Here is an 18,240-nt window from a genome sequence, read left to right on the forward strand (position 1 = left end):
TAAAAAAAAATTAACTAATGAGGTTATTTAATTTACAATTTAGGGTGTCCAATACACTGGATGAAATTACTATTAACAATATTTATTATTGTTTAAAGTATATTTAACCTGGTTACTTTCAGCTGGTTTTTCATCCAACCACTTTTTAGTTTGACCTTAACAACTTAATTTCTTTGACGTATAACAGTACTAACATTAACTCAATTAATCTTAGTTGAGAGCAGGGTTAGGAGGACAGTACTGTGGTCCCTTTTTATTGACATATTCACCCTTGCAACCCTGTGTAGAGAGAGAAAGAGGGGAGGGGAGGGGAGGCAGGAAGTCTGTGTCAATAGCTGTGAGGAAAGACCAAAACTCACCATTAAATACTCCATCTATGACACAGTACAGCAGAGTCGGGAAGGAGAGGGTGCATTTACAAAAATGGAGAGGGGGAGTTACGAGGGTTCCCCTACCTAAAACATGCATGGCTCGCGCTTTCTTTTGTGATCTTTAGAGGTGTGAAAGCTTCTGCTTCTTTCCCTTTAAATTTGAGCTCTTACTTTTCCAAATTTCCCAACAAGCACCTAACCTCACTCCCCCCATTTGGCTCATCCTTCAATTTGTTTGATATGTTGGTTTGAGAGGTTGAAGCTGCCAGCATGATCTGGTAATGAACCTATTACTCTTTATACATATATCAACATTAATCTTATGGCACTATTTATAGATAGACAAGATTAATATTGTCATAGATACATATTGATAATATAAACCAACGAATCGCGGTAGGTTGTCATAGTAGTTTAGGATGATCAATTGATTGTGAGTTTTTCTGGCTATGAAAGTAGAATATATTGGTGATTTGTGGCGGTATAATTGTCAAGAAAAGGGAATTGTACTAACAGGGAAGGCACTTAGGTAAACGGTAAACCTGTTCCTCATACATGGGGTATACGTATTTTCCAGGAAAAAGGGTAGAAAAATAATTAGAATTAAACTAGCTTGAACTTAGACCTGTATAAATATATGGTTCCATCAGGTCATCTTGCAGCTTCAATCACTCATTCACCAACAGCACAAGAGATTCTGAAACATGCTTTCTGGGGTCTAATTTGCTCTCACAAGAGCTTAATTCATACAGGTAATTAAGTATTTGGTTCCTCAAAGTTTCATCTTCCCTTTTCTTTTTTTGTTTATCTCTGGATTAATTATCATTGAAATTGCAATTTCCAGTTGGTTATAATGTGATTTTTATTTCATTAATCAACACCTCTATCTTTCTTTATTGCATACACAAGAATTATGCATATGCAAACATACGCATGTAGACACTCACAAATCTGCCTTGTCCAATCAGAATATTGATGGATTTTTAACCTACTCAGATCCAGCTATGTATCTTACAACAACTAAAAAATGTCAAGAAAGACAATATATTATCCATCTCTCTCCTCTCTTCATGGCTGTATGCTTCCATGTTTGTCCTTATTAGGCTGCAGGTATATATCAAGAATCAATAGGTAAATTAAATTCACAAGACACAAGAAAAGCATGCTGATTAGAAAATTTATATGTTGTATTTAAATTGTGTAGATATACGGTGGTAAATCCAATGCTCTCGTAATGCCATATACAATTGGTTTTTGCGATCTGTTTTCCTTGTCCTTCAATAAATAATTTTTAGCCTCATTTAACTTTTTTTAGTTTTTACTGATTTTGGGAGTGAAACTGGATAGGAGACAAAGGGTGGTACAAATTTGGTTTCATCCTTAATTCCACAAGGTTAGTGGTCCAGTTTGGTGTTACATGATCCACAGTTCTGAGTAGACATTGACACTCCTCCACAGGATGTTCCTTTCATCTATTGGATAATGTTTAGCATTCTGTGGCTTCCCAATTGTAGATTGTTAGCTCACATATATAGTATTAGTACTCCAACACTTCCGTATGAGGTTTCAGTTTAGGAATTTTGATTGAGTGATGCTTCATAAAAGCCTTTAGATGATTCAATCTCTCTATCAGACATTCAAGCATAACATCAGAAATTCTTTTCGTTTTGCCTCTGTGTTTAAAAATGAGGCTGTTGCTTTACTTTCCATTCCTCATTCTGTATCTTAAGGGAAAAAGATTTGGTATGACAATTGTTTCTAAAATATCTGATCCAAAACAAGGCTCATTGGCATGACATTGCATAGTTCATTCCCATGCACACATTTTGAAGTCTTATGGTGACAAACTTGACATTTCTTGCTGCAAATTATAGGAATCTCTCCGTAACATTTTCGTCACACAACAAAAAGTCTATCTAATTTCTGGCCAAGTCATAGATAAGTTACATGATGAAAATGTAAAATATTGCACTAACATAAAGAGTAGTATGCATTTTGTCAGTAGGTGTTGATTAAGAATACAAGGGATATGAATATGGGCCCAATATAGGGCAGGTCTTAATTATATACAAGGGATTCTAATGTTTTTACATCAACTGTTCTGAAAAGCTAGCTAATTTCTGATATCAAGTTTCGGTAACTATGGACAAGTGTATGGCTTGTTCCTTCAAGTTGTTGCAAAGATAGGGAAACCACTTCATATTCATATCTGCAAAAGATCGATGCTTCCAGTTGTAATTTCTTGGCTTTATTCTTCACATATTAATTGAAAAGATTGATATTACCCTGATCATATAGCTGCCTAATTAAACGGTGGTGATAATCAAGTTGTCAAATAGGGAATATGGAGTAGTGTTTGTGGTTGGATTTTTTCTTGAAAATGCAACTTCGATGCGATTTTAGTGACAACATGGATTAGATTGTTACCAATGTATTTCTCCTTCATTTCTTTTTCCCGTCTTTATCATGACTATCAGCATCTGAAGATTGGATACACTGTTTTATTTTCCACCTTATAGACAATAATTGTTGTCCACAGATACAACATATTCTAGTTCTAAGTCATATAATATATCATATCACTACCAGAATAAATATTGGATATTGCTATTTTTAATATCAATTAAATTGTAGTTTGTGGTAGAGCTTTCTTTCCAGTGCACTTGAGAATCAAGCAAGTTGGAAAATGCTGTTCTTTTTCTTTATGTTCCTGTGTTCTACTTTAATCAATTACTATATAGTTAGGGACACATAATTAAGCTTTGAGATGAAGGAGCAGATGCTGACTTGTTTGCCCTAATAAAAACTTAGAGAAATCTCATCTTAATTTTGGAGGATTTAAATGTGTACATCATCTATATGTAAATCATTAGCCTTTCTCGTTAATCTTAATCTTGAAATAATTAAATTGATATTTAATCCCATCAATCTGGTTGAGAGGAGCACAAGAAATTTATCTTAGGATCCATTTTTGTTTCAATAGAGCTGCAATATGTTAGTAGGGATTGTCACTTGATTTCTAGAACTTGATTAAATATGTGAAGTTCATTACTAGATTAGTATGATTGCGTGCCAGAGATGAATCGAAGATCTGTATGGAAGAGCTAGGAGGTAAGTTTATCATTTTCTATATGATGATTGTGTGTTACATTTAGCTAGACCTTTTCAATCTGGATACCCTATGTGATGAATTGGATATTATTTTTATTTATTAATTATCTATCCGTTTATCTAATAAGGATATATTGTGTTGATTCGGAAGTTTAATTACAGAAAACATAGATGTTGACTGGAAACCATATGCAATAAACGAGATGGTCTTGAAAGATGTGAAAACTTGTGTCCTAGAAACCATAGTTGTGAGCTGTGAGACCGATTTGAAAACTAACCCCATAATTGGTGCTGCTGTTAGCTACAACTGGACATTGATTAGGTTTCAATGCCAGCAAGAACAGTTGATCTTGTGATATGAAGGTCCACGAGCCATATATAGCTAGGAGAAATAAGAAAAAAATAATTAGATTAGTGTTGCATATTTATGTGAGATCATACCTTATATGATTTGATGAGGTGTACGTTGCAGGCCACTAAACACCAATAATTGATGCTTAAGTATTGTTTAAACCATCACGAGATTAATATACAGTAAGTTCATTAATTATTTGAAAATTCTTAACAAATTACACTTTCATGTTTTTTTTTTTTTTTGGAATGTTAAACATTTTCTAGGTGAATTTTTATGCCAATCATGAAGATAATCATGCATGATGATAACTATCCTATTTAAGCATTGGATATTGTTTATACAATTAACAGTAAAAATAAATTAAAATGCACCCTAATTAGGCATGTAAATAGAACAATTTAAGGTGAAGCAGGAAATTTATCGAAGGCTGCAAGTAATTCAAGTCTCCCACTAAAGCTGGAAAAAAGAAGAGAGCTTTGTTTATAAGATCCCTTGGAGCTTCTTTGCTACGTCTGCAAAAAGAAGTTCCTGCTACAAATCTGTCAAAAAGGCACCCGTGTTTCTGCACACAAAAATTGATCTGCCATTTTTGAATCTGCCACTTGAAGAAACAAAGACACGGATCTGCTACTGCAAACCCCAGTTTCACTGCCATTGTACCGTTTTAGCATTCTGTGGGGTGACACATGTAGGACAACATATGAAATATGTAAGAAAGATCTGGAAAAAAAATATCCAAAATTATTTTTTAAAAAAAATTAAAAAAGTACTTACAATTTTAAAGGTTTTTTTTTTTTTTTTTTTTTTGAGAAATAACATATCTTTATGAGTTGCACTGTTGGGAAAATGCAAATATATATAATTTTTTTATCTTTTTATTCTTAAAAACCAAACAATGTTAAAAATACATGTAATCTAGACCATATTTGAAATTAAACCAATCACGTATAGATTTAGAAAATTAAATTGGAGGTAAGACAAGAAAATTGAACAGACGTTACAGTGTTTGTTCGTTACGGTGTTTGTTCGTAAAAATAATTGACAGGAGAAGAACATCGACAGTGGTCTATTATCTACAGCTCGTAAACTTGAATTTTATGGGATTAATTGTTTGTACAAAAGTAAAAGATGAGAGTTTATGTTAAAAGAAATTAGATAAAGAAGCTCGATTAGAGATTTTAACATGGAGGAGGAAGATAAATATGGCAAGTTAGGCCCACATGGAGATTAGAAGATAGTGAAATAAAGCGATGTATTGATTTAATGGGGGTAGTTAGCCTGTCTGATATTCTATAAATAATTTATTTTTAAAGTTTTTTTAAAAAAAAATGTATTGAAATATTATTTTTTATATTAGTATATTAAAATCATTAAAAAAATTAATTTGAATAAAAAATAAATAAAATAAAAAATAATTTTTTTAAAAAATATTTTTAAAATATAAAAATAAACAAGCTTTTTAATAATGATCATAACAAAAATATTGTTGTGCATAATAATGATAGAAAAAGCCATGATAGTCAATGGTAAGTGAAAAGTCATTCTAATGAGATTTCCATGAAAAAAAGGTAAGGGTACACACTTTTATATTAAAATTAAGTATAAAAAATAATTAAAATATAAAATTAATTAGGAAAATAATTAAAATAAAAATATAATATTTTTTAGATTTAATTTAAAATTTTTCTAAACTTTGATTAATTAGAGCAAGAGAACCTTTTATGGAGTTAGACTTGTAAAATTATTTAGTAAAATTTAATACCGATTTAATTATTAAATTTAAATTTATAACTGTTTTTGTGTGATTGCCTGTTTGATGTATACGAGGGCCTTGTATAAGTTTAAAATTCTTCTTGGCATTGTTAATTATGTTAATTATAGAGGGTATCATTGATGGATTAATTTAGTCAGTATATTCTAGAAAACTTTGAAATTGTTCACTTTTTAATTTTATTGTTCATGTTGTCAATTATATATAGGATCATCGACGGATTAATTATGTCGGTATTTTCCCAAGAGTTATATAACTATTCACTTCTCAATTGCACTGTTAATTATTTTTTTTTATAGACGAAACACCGATGGGTTGAAAAGTCGTTGGTGATATTTGAGGGGGTTTTCAAATTTTTTTATGAAATTAAAATTTTAAATTAAATATCACAGACAGAATCACCAACAGACTGAAAAGTCTTCGGTGATATTTGGAGGGTTTCTGAAAAATTTTGATTAAATTGAAATTTTAAATTAAATATTACAGATAGAATCATCGACGGACTGAAAAATCATTGATGATATTTGGGGGGTTTCTGAAAATTTTTGATTAAATTTAAAATTTAAATAAAATATTACAGATAGAATCACCGATAGACTGGTTAAAAATATTAATATTTAATTATTTATTTGGTAAAATATTCTAATTAAAAGACCAAAATCCCTAATTTCATAATAGACATATCTCTTCTTTTTCTTCTTTTGCTGTAAAAAGCACAAACGTCCCTTTCATAAGGAATTTATTTGACTAGTTTTTTTCTCTTTTTTTTCCAAGCAACTTAGTTCATAAGTATTATTGATTATTATTATTAAGTGTTAATTTATATTAATTTATTTTATTTTAATTATTTTCTACTCTTGTTAAATAGGTTTTTTAAAAAAATTAAATAATTACTAACATGATCACCAATGGATTAAATCCGTCAGTATATTCCAGAGAGTTAGAAAAGAATTACTGTGAATATCATTGTGCCACTGTTTAATCACTAAAGGAATTATATATGGTATTTTCTAACGGTTATATGGCAAAATTCCCGAGAAAAATACTGATGAAATAAAGTGGATAAATTTTTTTTTTTCGCGCTTTTGCCATTATTAAATCTATTAGTAATTTTATTACTAATAGAATAAAAATTACCGAAAAGAGTTTTACCGATGAAGCATTTCTATCCTTGAGCGTGTTGATAAATTTATTGCCGACAGAATGAGAGTATAAATACCAACAAAAAATTCTATCAATAAATCTAAGAATTCTTGTAGTGCATGTTTGGGTTAATGGTTCTATCTTTCCTCTTATATAAGTATTTTTTCTTTCAAACGTTTATTATTATTATTATTATTATTATTTTATTTGTAATAACTAATTTTAAATATACATTAAGCTCTTAAAATATTATTATGGCAAGAAATTTAGGTACTTAGTCACTATATTGCCAACGTGTACCTAGTCATTGATTTGCATATGAAAAACACCCTAATTTAAAAACTTAATTTATATTTAAATATAAATTTATTATTACGTGGCTAATCTTGGTATGGTATGAAAGAACATATTTGCATTTGAGGTCGTGAACTATCGGTCTTGACAGGGAATTACTTGTTTCTGCATTCAATTTCGATTTTTTATGTGTATGTCTGTCACCCCACGGTGTTTTATCTGTCTACTAGGCTTGCAGGGTGTTCAGTGGGTCCGGAGATTAATCGTGGTGTGCGTAAGCTGGCCCGAACACCCCAAGTTATATATAAAAAAAAAAACAGATGTATTGTATCATCTTCAGTATGTTTGTTTTCATCTTAATCCCTTAGAAACCATTACTTGACTACCAAGATCTTCCATATATATATATATTCCTAAAGCTTAAGATTTTTTAACAATTTAGTCCACCCTCCATTGCTGTTGACATATTCCACACAAAACCTCGAAGGTTCGACTTCTTCAACAAATGAGTCTATACGACATGGTTGATGACTAGCCTTCATAGTGGATGATGCCTGAAGAAGGCATCTACGTACATAATTTATTCATCAGACGTCTATTTCACCTAGCAATAAACACAACATAATAATTGGAGATAAATGTGGACATAATCATTTGGCTTAAAGGTAAAAGCAGCTAGCAGTAAAGTTTGTGTTTTCTTTAATCAATTTGAAGTTCAACCCAGCAATCCCATTAATTACTACTTGTGACTGATGATTGTTTCAGTTAACATCTGATGATCAAAGGCCTAGATTGATTGCCCAGTGACTTCGTGACATGTCGTTGCCTGCCTCAAATGAGGGGCCATTGTAGAGTAAAAGCAACAACGCATTCGACAGAGGACGGGGTTAGAAACAAATTGTTCCCTGAAAAGCCTACAATTGATCGATCATGGAACTAGATTTGGATGCTCAATGAAGCAACAATTATGCATAGTGTTTTTCCTTTTTTTTTTTCTTTAATATTTTACCAGCAGTGTGGTAACTTTGTTACTTGAAACTGGCTGATCAGGTTGTGTTAATTTTGAGGGTTTTTTTTTTATATATATAGAAAACAACCTCATATCTAATTATATATCAAGTAATAAATAACAATGAATAAGGTTTGAATCCACCACCTTGCTTTTGCAAAATTAACACTGGATATCTGGGGTAAGAACATCACGTATTGATTGTTGCCAATAATGGATCCATGAGAAGCTGCCAAATGCTTCTACTGAGATAAAACTTTAATCTTTTGCTCCTCATTTATTACTGGTATCCTTCAAACTTCCAACAAAAAATAAAAAAAAAAACAGAGAGAAAAGTTGGAGATGGTGGAAAGCTGTAATCTTCCTTCTTGCTCTCTGACATTATGTGATTCCAATCCATGAATCCCGTGTACTAGGTGAAAGAATATGCATATACCAGGAGTTTGTTTTGGTTAAGAAAAATAAACTTCTTCCATTTTATGCTACTATTTGCAATTTAAAAGAAATTCTGAGTTTATGGTGGAAAGCTGGTATGTCTTGTGCTCCAGCTATAGTGGAGATGAGACTCAAACGTGGCTTGCTTGAAATGGAATAGCCATGGGAGGGAAGTGAAAAGCTGGGAGTACATTTCCGCTTCTATTTTTTTTTTTTTTTGAAAAACAGCTTATAATTTGTCTTGACACCACACTATTCTCAAGTCTTAAATTATGCACTGTTGAAGTTCCTTGAAAATCAACTAGAAAGAGATCATCTTGTTTGTCGAGATTAACGATTAATTGGAAAAAGATTGGAGTCAAACTGGACAAATGAATTAAAAACTGGAAACCCTTTTTGTAGAGATCACTGGTTATGAAGATCCAGACAGGGGAATACAAGTCTGATGTCCTCAAAACTTCAACAGAATAACTAAAGGCAATGTTAAAAGTTAAAATGAAAGGAAAGTAGGAAACCAATATCAATGTCGTCAAAGAATTTCACCTTAAACCCCTTCTCTCCCAAGAACTGTGACCCACTTCCCAAAATGAGTGCAAAAGGAGGCAGAGTCAAACTGCTAAACACAGTGCAAAACGTCTGGACAAAGTGCTTTGGTTAAAGCAGACTACAATGTTTTCATTATTCACTCCAACAGGCTAGAGTTTACTAAACAAGTTTTATCGTGAAGGAGAACCCCTCTGGGGCAATAGATAGAACCAACATGGCTTTGTCAAAATGACATTTTATGTTTTAACCAACTGTTCATTCCCCCATTTTAGGAGTCCTTATGGTACAACCATTTTGACAAGGTAATACAATTGAAGATATATTTAATGAAGTACACCTCCCTAAACATTTTCTACTGGATATTGTATAACTCACATATGTAACCTAAAGCTGTAACCTTAACCAAAACATGGGAAAAAAGAATCATAATTTACCTAGATGAAGGTATGAACCTTAAAATTTCTCTTTGCGATTTAACATTTCAGGATACTTACAATTCAGAATTTGATGGCCAAGCAACTGGGGAAGAATGAGAAAACAATCCTGTGACTTCAGTTTTCAGGAGTTTTCAAGCAGCATTGGCAACATTGATCCTTCACTTTGATTCCTTGATGCTAAAAGGTCAATCCAACTGCTTTCTTCTCTTCGGTTCAGGCTTGCCTAACTGCAACGAAAAACACATCTCCTCATCAGAGTCACTCCTTAACGCCGATAGGTTTTTCAGTTCTGGGGTTTCCTGAGGTTTGTTGTCATGCATCAGCGATTGCCCTGAGAAACTTGGGATGAACTGGTGCTCCACATTAGGAGCTGCTTCTGCCCCATCTTCTATATGAAATTCAGGGCCAATGAAGAGTGGAGACTGTCCTTGCTGAGACTCACCTTTGACTACCCCTTGTTGCATGTTTAAATTAATAGGCTCAAAGTTTTCTTCAATTTTTTCTTTGGATGGCACTCGGTCTAGAGGAGATGACTCTCCAACTGTTGAATCTATTGCCGGTGCTGATGCATTTCTTTGATCTTGAACTGCAGCTATATCAACAACTGAACAAGTCAGACAGTATCACAAGTTGAGATAATACGCACAGAATTATTACTAAAGAGTGATGTTCAGCAGGCTCTCAGTTTTTTTTACTCTTTATATTTCCCAAAGATTCACAAGTCAGGCCTTTGTTTCGAGTCAAACTATTACATTGTCACCTTTACCTTCTATCCAGAGTAACAACAAATATGCTCTGGCAGGTTCAATTTAATGGGAGAATATTTTGTCCTCGTAATGAAATTTTTGCTCTCTCTCCTTTGTATGCGTGCAAAGTATAACTGTCAAAGGTAACAGCTAATGAACTTACATAGGCTGGCATCCCCTCTTGAAGAAACAAATGTTGGAAACTTGATATCATTGCTATTGGAAATTCAGAGAGTATAAATGTCATTCAGAAAGCAATAACATTAGATTTTATTTAAAAGTAATTTTCACTTTTCAAAAAGTAACATATCAAAAAATAAAAAACATTATTTGACCCTTTGTTCCTTTGATTGCTCTCTTGTTGATGATAGATTCATTAATACAATGAACTCTTTTTTGACACTAACCAAACAGTGCTAATTAGAAAGCCATTCACGGTTCCACACTGACATTCAAAAGGTAAACAAGTTATCATCTTCTAAACTTGATACCCAGAATTTGACAACAGTTTCTTTTTCAGTAAATTAATGGAGGGTCATAATAAACCCCTCTATGCTAAATAGACCTAGTAGAAAATTTAATGATCAGGCACCATGTTATTTTGGCACCTACGTAGTTTATTCAATTTGAAAGCAAACTCCAAATTTCTTCTCTTCTTTTGTTTTTTGTTAATAAAAATCAGGAAAAGTTAGCCAGCAGTTCCCATCTGAAACAAAGCATGCATATCATTTGTTACTATAATATCTTGATTTTGGCAATACGCCCTCCATATATGAGGGGAAAAACACAAATGAATTCTGAAAGATAAGTGCATTAATGTAGAAGGAGAAAAATATAGGATTAAATTGAAAGCACAAACCTTGAAGCCCGTCATTGGTAGTAATGAGATCAAGTTCAAGGAGGTCAAGCAGGCGACCAAGATCAACTCCACTGGTCCAATTTTCTGGGGGTAGGCCAACTTTAAGCTTCAACCTACCACGGTTAGCTGTCCCACCCCAAATGATCCCAACTGGCTGTGGCTTCTCACAATCCTGACCCTTTAAGAGAATGAGGCTTCCACTATCACCTTCAAGATCAAAAGTCTGTTGGTTCTCACCAACAACAAGAAAATCGGTAAAGAAACAAATCCCTTTCTCATCATTGTACTCTAGTGCATAGGCCATTATGGTCCCAGTAGTCAAGCCAGAACTCCTTCCAACTTTGACAACTTGCCTTCCAATGAGACTATTGATTGGAGCTTGCAAATCTATAACATGGACATCACCAACCTCGCCAACACCTTTGACAGTTGTAGTTACATTGTTCATGTTAAAGTCTCCTGCAAAAGGAATGAAGGCCCCATCTGCTCGGACAAATGTTTCTACAAGGGTTTGCAATGGGTAAGTGTTGAGGTCAGCAAGCAAAGAAAAAACAATCAACACAATTACGCTACATATTTGTACTTCAGCACCATCCATCTATAAAAAAGTCAAGTTCAAGCTTAGTCAGCGAAGACAAGCATCTAGCTCAATTGCCTGGATGAACAAGGATTATCTAAGCCTTGGACATGACCCATGGTTCATGCTCCAGTAGATTTCATCTAAAAACTTTTATCCAAGACAGAAATAATCCTACCCAGCATCATGATTTTACAAACTCCAAGAAGCACTCTCATGGAAAATCAGCCTTCTCATAGCATATTCAAAAGTTTTCAAGATTGTAATCATGACTAATGCAACAATAGCATTAACAAATCCCAGCCTCGTCTTCCTTACAGAATGCTAGATCATTTCAGGATTGATAAGATGCTAACTACTTTGAGTTGTGTCAGTAAGGTTTAAAAGTTCCATTAAATTACTCTGCTAGTATCGTATATCTATTAATTTACTTGGCAACTGCAAGTTGGATTAATGTCAGTTTTAGTTACCTTCTCAGAGCAGAAACACCTATTATTCGCAGGCACATCTTTGATTAAAGAGGAAAAACCAAGAAGTCATTTGGGAGCTTGAGGATGCAACGGTGCCCGAAACTTAATTGGTTAAAGTTGTGCAGCTATAGAGTTACATCTATTGAATGAAAGTAATCCCCGGTGAAATCCACAACTGAAAATGGGTAATACTTTATACTCACCTAAATTAAATCTTTCAGACCAACAAACACAAATTTCAACAAAAGGAAAAAATAATTGATTTATCTCTCAAACTATTTTCTTAGTTAAACGGAATCTATGAAACACAGCAAGATAACATCTTCCCTTGGATTGACAGATGGATCATTAAAAATATAGTCTATGAAGAGGAAGAACATAAACTGCAAAACATGTGGTAAACCAAAGTATGCATTGGTATGACAAATTTAATATGGAACTGCATTACCTGGGTTTGTTCCAGCAAATATTCCATACCAAAGATCATCAGTGATAAATGAGGTTGCTCTCTCCACAGCACCCAAATACACCCCAGGTCCAAGGCTTGGTGGCAAAGGATGAAACATTTTCTGGTTTGGGTAGTCCAGATCAACTGCAACATGCCGATTTGTGAGGAAACCAACCTGGCGGTTACCTGTTCTGCTTTTCACAATCGCACCCAGGGTTCCATATGTCTCTTGGTTAGCAACCTAAAATTGTAAGGCAATTTTGTAATTCCCGCAAAATGAACAAAGAAACAAGTATTCAAGTGCATATCACAGAATACACTGCCTTAGCAAAATCAAGATGCAGGACATATATTAGGACAGCACAAAAAAGAACTCAAACCATTCCCTTAAAAAATTCATAATACTGCTAAACAGATCAAACTGCAATTGCATCTTAATAAAAAAAAAAACTTCATTTGCACACAATGGTTGGATAAAGATTTCCTGAAAATTCTCACCGGATTTTGGAACTCTCAGTTGGTACAAAAGAAAATGCAAAACCATTCTAGAATGGCAACATATAATAGACTTGACCAAGGTTCCTGGCTTAAAGACTTGCACATATCCAACTCAAAAGCAGGAAAACTAGTTCAGACATTTAATGTACTTTGCCCATTTATCACATCCTACAATCAACAGGAAGAACTAGGAAACTGTCTACATATCAACTAAAAAGTTTATTAAGTAACCAACAAATAGTGCTATTTTATTATTCATGCATTCAACCCCTACCATTTAATCAACACAAAAACCACAAACATCACTAAAGTGTTGATACCTGCGATCCAGAACCAATGCATGGGTCACTTCCTCTCAAGCCATCCACGAGATCAGTATACAACTGTTCCTTTGGAGTTGCTGCAGGAGCACCATAATATGAGAATTCTACAACATCTACATCACACCACACTCCTCCTGGTCCCTGGCCCATACAATGAAAAGGCAACTTAACTTCCTAAGCAAACAATGAAGCCAGTCATAGATCAAACAAAATAAAATAAACCAAATGTCTTCAGGAGAGAAATAGAGGCCAAAGTAAAGCTGGAAGCACCAGTTTTCTTACCTCAAGGGCTGCAGGTAGGCACTGGACATGGCTAAGCCATTGCCTATGAACTTTACGGGCAACAAAAACAAGAATTGCAGGAATATCCGTCAAAATACCCCTTCGGATTCTAAATCCAATCGCTGTTCCAAGACTAAACCGCCTCAATATTTTGCTATGAAATGCCCTAATGGTCATTAGCTCGAGCAAGGTGGTAGCTTGCTGCCCTGTTGGCAACCTCCCAAGAGTTTCCGGAAGCACCCCCTTCTGAAGGTTTCCAAAATAGTTTGCCCTGTCTTCTGCTGCATCATTTAGTCGACTCAATGTGGGCCAGGAGAAGTAGGCAGCATTACTCTCAGAGTGCTGCCCCCCTGAAGTAAAGGGTTGAAGTGGCGACAAGCTTGACCAAGGCAAATGATTGCAGTAGTTTCTTTCCAAATCTAAAGCAGATTCCTCTGATTGTGAGGATCCAGAGTGATGAATCCTTAAACCTAATCTGTTCCTTTCCATCTGTCAGCTCTCCTACACATAGACATATTGACTGTATAATCTTAAGAACAAATTAGGCAGCTTTAATTCTCATAAAATAAAGAAGCTGCTTTGATAATTGCAGGAGAAACTGCAGTGCTTGAACAGTAAGAATAAATACTGAAACTGAAGAACAATCCCACTATACAATAACATGAACACTTTAAAACAATATTTCAGAAAAAATATAAATGGATAAAAGAAATAAAAGTTGACCAGAATAAAGCTGCTCCACGCAAACAAATTTGCAAAAACACCTGCAGTGAAACATCTCAAATAGGAAACCATGGAAGTTGCAGAAAACAAGGACCATGATTAAATATATGACACAAGCATTCTGCCACTTAATTTGAAGCTATAAGCGCTAAAATAACTAGATGTTTAGCTTATAGACTAGGGAGCCAATGAAACACGGAACAAGCCATAATATTAATAATAATAATAATCCCTATCCTAATAAAGGATCCAAGAGGAAACAAATTCTCCAAAGGGTATCAGGAGAAATGAAGAAGAACACGAAAACATAGAAGCTTCACATAGCAAATGCAGAATAGATAGGGGAAAAGTGTCATCCTTTTCCATGCAGAAAACCATAATAAAACAGAAGCAAAAAAGGACACACAGAATCATCCAGAAGTCAGAAAATAGAGATACAAAACAGCAAGTCAATGCAAGTCTTTGAGAAACGAATACAAAGAAGCTAAACCCCCATATACAATCGATGAAGAAGGCAGCAAAAAGACAATTAAATTTGAATCAAGGCAAAAACTTTGAAATGATTATTTGAAAAACAAATTAAATACTTCATAAAGACCATTACTTTCTGAAAAAACTGAGCTAAAACAATCAAGAACCTTCTTTTATGCGCTGAAATTGATCAAAACCCAGATAGAAAAGCTCAGATTGATAAAACAAGCAAACCCCATATTTAAATCAAGACCAAAACCAACAGATTAAGCAAAACCCAGATAGGATATACAATCAAAAACGAGGTTTTTATGCAACACTCACCAAGCAAAAAAGGTGGAGCTCTGATGGGGGACTCCAAAAATAGCCCCTTGAAGCTGTTCATGCCCTAGTACACAATCTTTTTCATTAGTAATTGCTACTCTGCATAGTAAAAAAAAATCAAAACTTTATGCGCCTATAGACATGGAGAGAGAGAGGAGAGAGGGAGAGAGAGCAGTGAGCTATAGCAAATTAAAAAAAGACTCAATGTTTTCTAGGCAGACAGAGAGAACTAAGTATTAAAATATTTGGAGAGAGAGAAAGAGAGAAAAGCCAGCCAAATATCTATAGTATCTGCTACAATTGATTTCGCATTAACATAATATATATATAAAAAAAACAATTTAATAATTAATGGGTTTTTCCCATTTTCTTACAAACACTTTTCATTTGCTTTCTTCCTTTATGATTTCTTTATCCCTTCTTTTCATTTTCTTTAGCTACATATAATTTATGGAGGGAGGGAGTGAGTGAGTTGAGTGATCACATTGCTTGGTGGAAAAAGAAGTGCAGCAGGCATAAGGGAGGGTTTCAATGGAGGAGAAATTTTTTTCTTTGGGTCCCATCCATATTTGCTCCCTAAAAGGAGCACATTCTTCACCCAAATAATTCAATTCCCACCTATCTATAGGGTGATGGGTAGTTTGAGTGATCTTCTCCCTTTGTTCCTGCATTCTTACTTGCCTTGGTTTATCTCCATCTCATTGATAGATATTTTGTGCATTGTACTGTATGCCTTGAGAAGGGTTTTGAATGATTATATATTGATTTTGTAATAATTTCTAAAATCGATATATATATATATATATCATATATTATTCAGGTTTAATAATGATGAATTTTTTATTTATTTATCTCAAGACTCTTTGCCACTTCCTCTTTCTGCTTTCTCTCACATGAATGATGATGTGCTCTCTCCTTCTCCTTCCATTATTTTCTTATCCTTCCCTATGGAAAACGTTTGCTTGGTAAAGAGAGTTGGCTTTCTAGAAGTTAAAAATCATTCAGACACTGCCCGTCTTTTATTCCAATACATTATCTTCACCTTTTATCACCTCGTCACATCACTAGCATTATCTTTATCATCCATGATTCAATTATCAAATCATCACAAGTCCACACCTCGTATTAAAATAATGCGACATGCAAATTATTGGTATTAAATTCCATTTTTTTAATTGGGTTTAATATAATCTCGTATACATACGTGTATGTATTGGTATATTCAAGAAATTACGTCTTACTATATCTTTAAAAATTAAAAAAAATTCAAACTAAAAAAATAATTTTAATTTTTTAAAAAATACAATTAAATTACAATATCACACACCATCTTAGTTCAGTTGGACTGTTCTAGTTTCAAGTATGGAAGTATGTATGTGTAATCTTTGTTACATGTATTTTATTTGTAGCGTATACTTTCACAGATGGCCACTAGCCACGAGATGATGAAATTTCCCAAGAAATTTCTACAACGCAATTATTGTATCAATACCAAAATGGTTACACCACCAATCAGGCATTCCGAGAGAAGGAAAGGGGAAAGGAAGACATCGAGGGGCACTCAGATTTGAAGAGTTTTGTTGGAACCTGACTCGTCATTACTCGACTCGTAACTTGAATAATGAATTAAACAAATTAATCTTGTAAATTAAAAGAATATTATTTTAAAAATAAAATTTAAATGGTTTCATCCGAGTTTTAACTAGATCATAAATTCATAGCACTTGAGTGTGAAAAAATCAACTTATAATTTGACCAAATCAAATCATGATAGTAGATCACGAGTCAACTAATCAAACTAAACCGGCCGGATCAAACTAAACCGGCCGGGTTTTAGAAGTATGAAAGGAGTATTGAGCTATAAGTAGTTGCAAGGGCATGTAGAAGACATACAAGAATAAGTAGATTGGTTCTCAGCTTTCAATGCTGACAACTATCATTAATGATGCAAGAAAGGGAGGTGGTGATGTGGCATTTGCTAGGAGAGAACAAATTGTGAAAAGAGTAAAAGGGCATTTAAGGAAATGGGCCATAACTCGATTTTGCCACAGATAAATCTAACAAGGATGGGGTTCACTTGTACAGGGTGCGTTGATGTAGCTTTCAGTGGTACAATTGAAATATCCCCCACCTTACATTTATGATTATTAAATCAATTTAAAACTCAAATAATAAAAATTAAAAATAATGTCATTTTTTTTTAATAAACAGCATAGTTATCACAGACTCGAATCAAGATTTGTTTGGGAGTGTGGTTATAGTTGTTTTTCAAAATATTTTTCATACCGAAATGTATTTTTTTATTTTTTAAAAATTATTTTTAAGAATAGCACATCAAAACAATTCAAAAAATATAAAAAAAATTCTTTTTTAGTAAAAAAAATTAAATTTTTTAAAAATATGAGTACAACCGCGTTTTCAAAAACTCTCTAACTAGACAAATTTGTTACCTATATTTTTTTTTTGGGTCAAATGCAATATAATTTTTCTGAAGACTAAGAGCTTAAATTGTTGATATTTTGGTCACAAGGGATTTGATTTTGAATGAACGGATCTTTCTTGTCTCATGCCTTGGTTTTTTCCCCTTAAAATATCAAATCTATAAGACAAAAATTACAGAAACTTCAATATGCTAAGAAGAATAGTAAAATATCAATGTGATCAAAATAGTTGATACTCAAATGACAAAATCAATGTTATTTATTTTAAATGTATCGGTTCTTTTAACAATTGGTTTATTTTTAAATCTATTTTTTATATATATCAAGAGTAAAACTATTCTAAATTATATCTTAGGTGGAGATGGGTAATCATTTTCGGTTCGGTTTTTATTTTTAAAAAACAACCAAACTAATTTTTTTGTTTTGAAAAAAAACCAAAACAGAGTCAAACCAACCGGTTTCAGTCCGGTCCGGTCCGGTTCAATTCTTGATTTCAAAAAACCAAGAAAACCTATATGTTTTTTTTGGGCTTTTAATGGGTTGTCTGATGGGCTTCTAATGGGCTTTCTGATGGATTTCTGATGAGTTTTTAATTGATGTTAATAT

The 18,240-nt window shown here is 33.4% G+C and overlaps 1 protein-coding gene and 1 long non-coding RNA gene across 11 annotated transcripts; one reads left to right on the top strand and one right to left on the bottom strand.

Moving 5' to 3' along the window:
- Positions 1 to 218: 218 nt before the first annotated feature.
- LOC112323563 (uncharacterized) lies at positions 219 to 4,620 on the top strand. Its single transcript, XR_002976995.2, has 2 exons — positions 219 to 649; positions 1,022 to 4,620. It is a non-coding gene; the product is annotated as an uncharacterized LOC112323563 (long non-coding RNA).
- Positions 4,621 to 9,241: 4,621 nt separating this feature from the next.
- On the bottom strand, positions 9,242 to 15,725 carry LOC18103918 (protein NARROW LEAF 1). 10 transcript variants are annotated; one of them, XM_024582516.2, is made up of 7 exons: positions 15,568 to 15,725; positions 15,194 to 15,292; positions 13,676 to 14,176; positions 13,391 to 13,567; positions 12,573 to 12,813; positions 11,078 to 11,578; positions 9,242 to 10,064 (listed from the first exon to the last, which is right to left on the bottom strand). In XM_024582516.2, exons 3-7 carry the CDS (start codon positions 14,162 to 14,164, stop codon positions 9,658 to 9,660), a joined length of 1,815 nt encoding a protein of 604 aa, XP_024438284.1. In that variant the 5' UTR covers positions 14,165 to 14,176; positions 15,194 to 15,292; positions 15,568 to 15,725; the 3' UTR covers positions 9,242 to 9,657. The 10 variants fall into 10 exon arrangements, with proteins under 10 accessions (XP_024438284.1, XP_024438286.1, XP_006377029.1 ...); XM_024582518.2 differs by having other exon boundaries at positions 13,676 to 14,195; XM_006376967.3 differs by having other exon boundaries at positions 13,391 to 13,534; positions 15,568 to 15,724.
- Positions 15,726 to 18,240: the final 2,515 nt, after the last annotated feature.

The sequence above is a fragment of the Populus trichocarpa genome, chromosome 12, assembly GCF_000002775.5.
Source record: "Populus trichocarpa isolate Nisqually-1 chromosome 12, P.trichocarpa_v4.1, whole genome shotgun sequence".
Taxonomy (NCBI): Eukaryota; Viridiplantae; Streptophyta; class Magnoliopsida; order Malpighiales; family Salicaceae; genus Populus; species Populus trichocarpa.

What these genes read in the sequence shown, in the direction of transcription:
- LOC18103918 (XM_024582516.2), bottom strand. Translation starts at nt 14,164, where the DNA reads ATGGAAAGGAACAGATTAGGTTTAAGGATTCATCACTCTGGATCCTCA. An exon ending in GCATTGGTTCTGGATCGCAG is followed by an intron (nt 12,814 to 13,390) that starts GTATCAACACTT and finishes TTACAATTTTAG; the next exon opens with GTTGCTAACCAAGAGACATA. An exon ending in TACCAATGACGGGCTTCAAG is followed by an intron (nt 10,065 to 11,077) that starts GTTTGTGCTTTC and finishes TTGTTGATATAG; the next exon opens with CTGCAGTTCAAGATCAAAGA.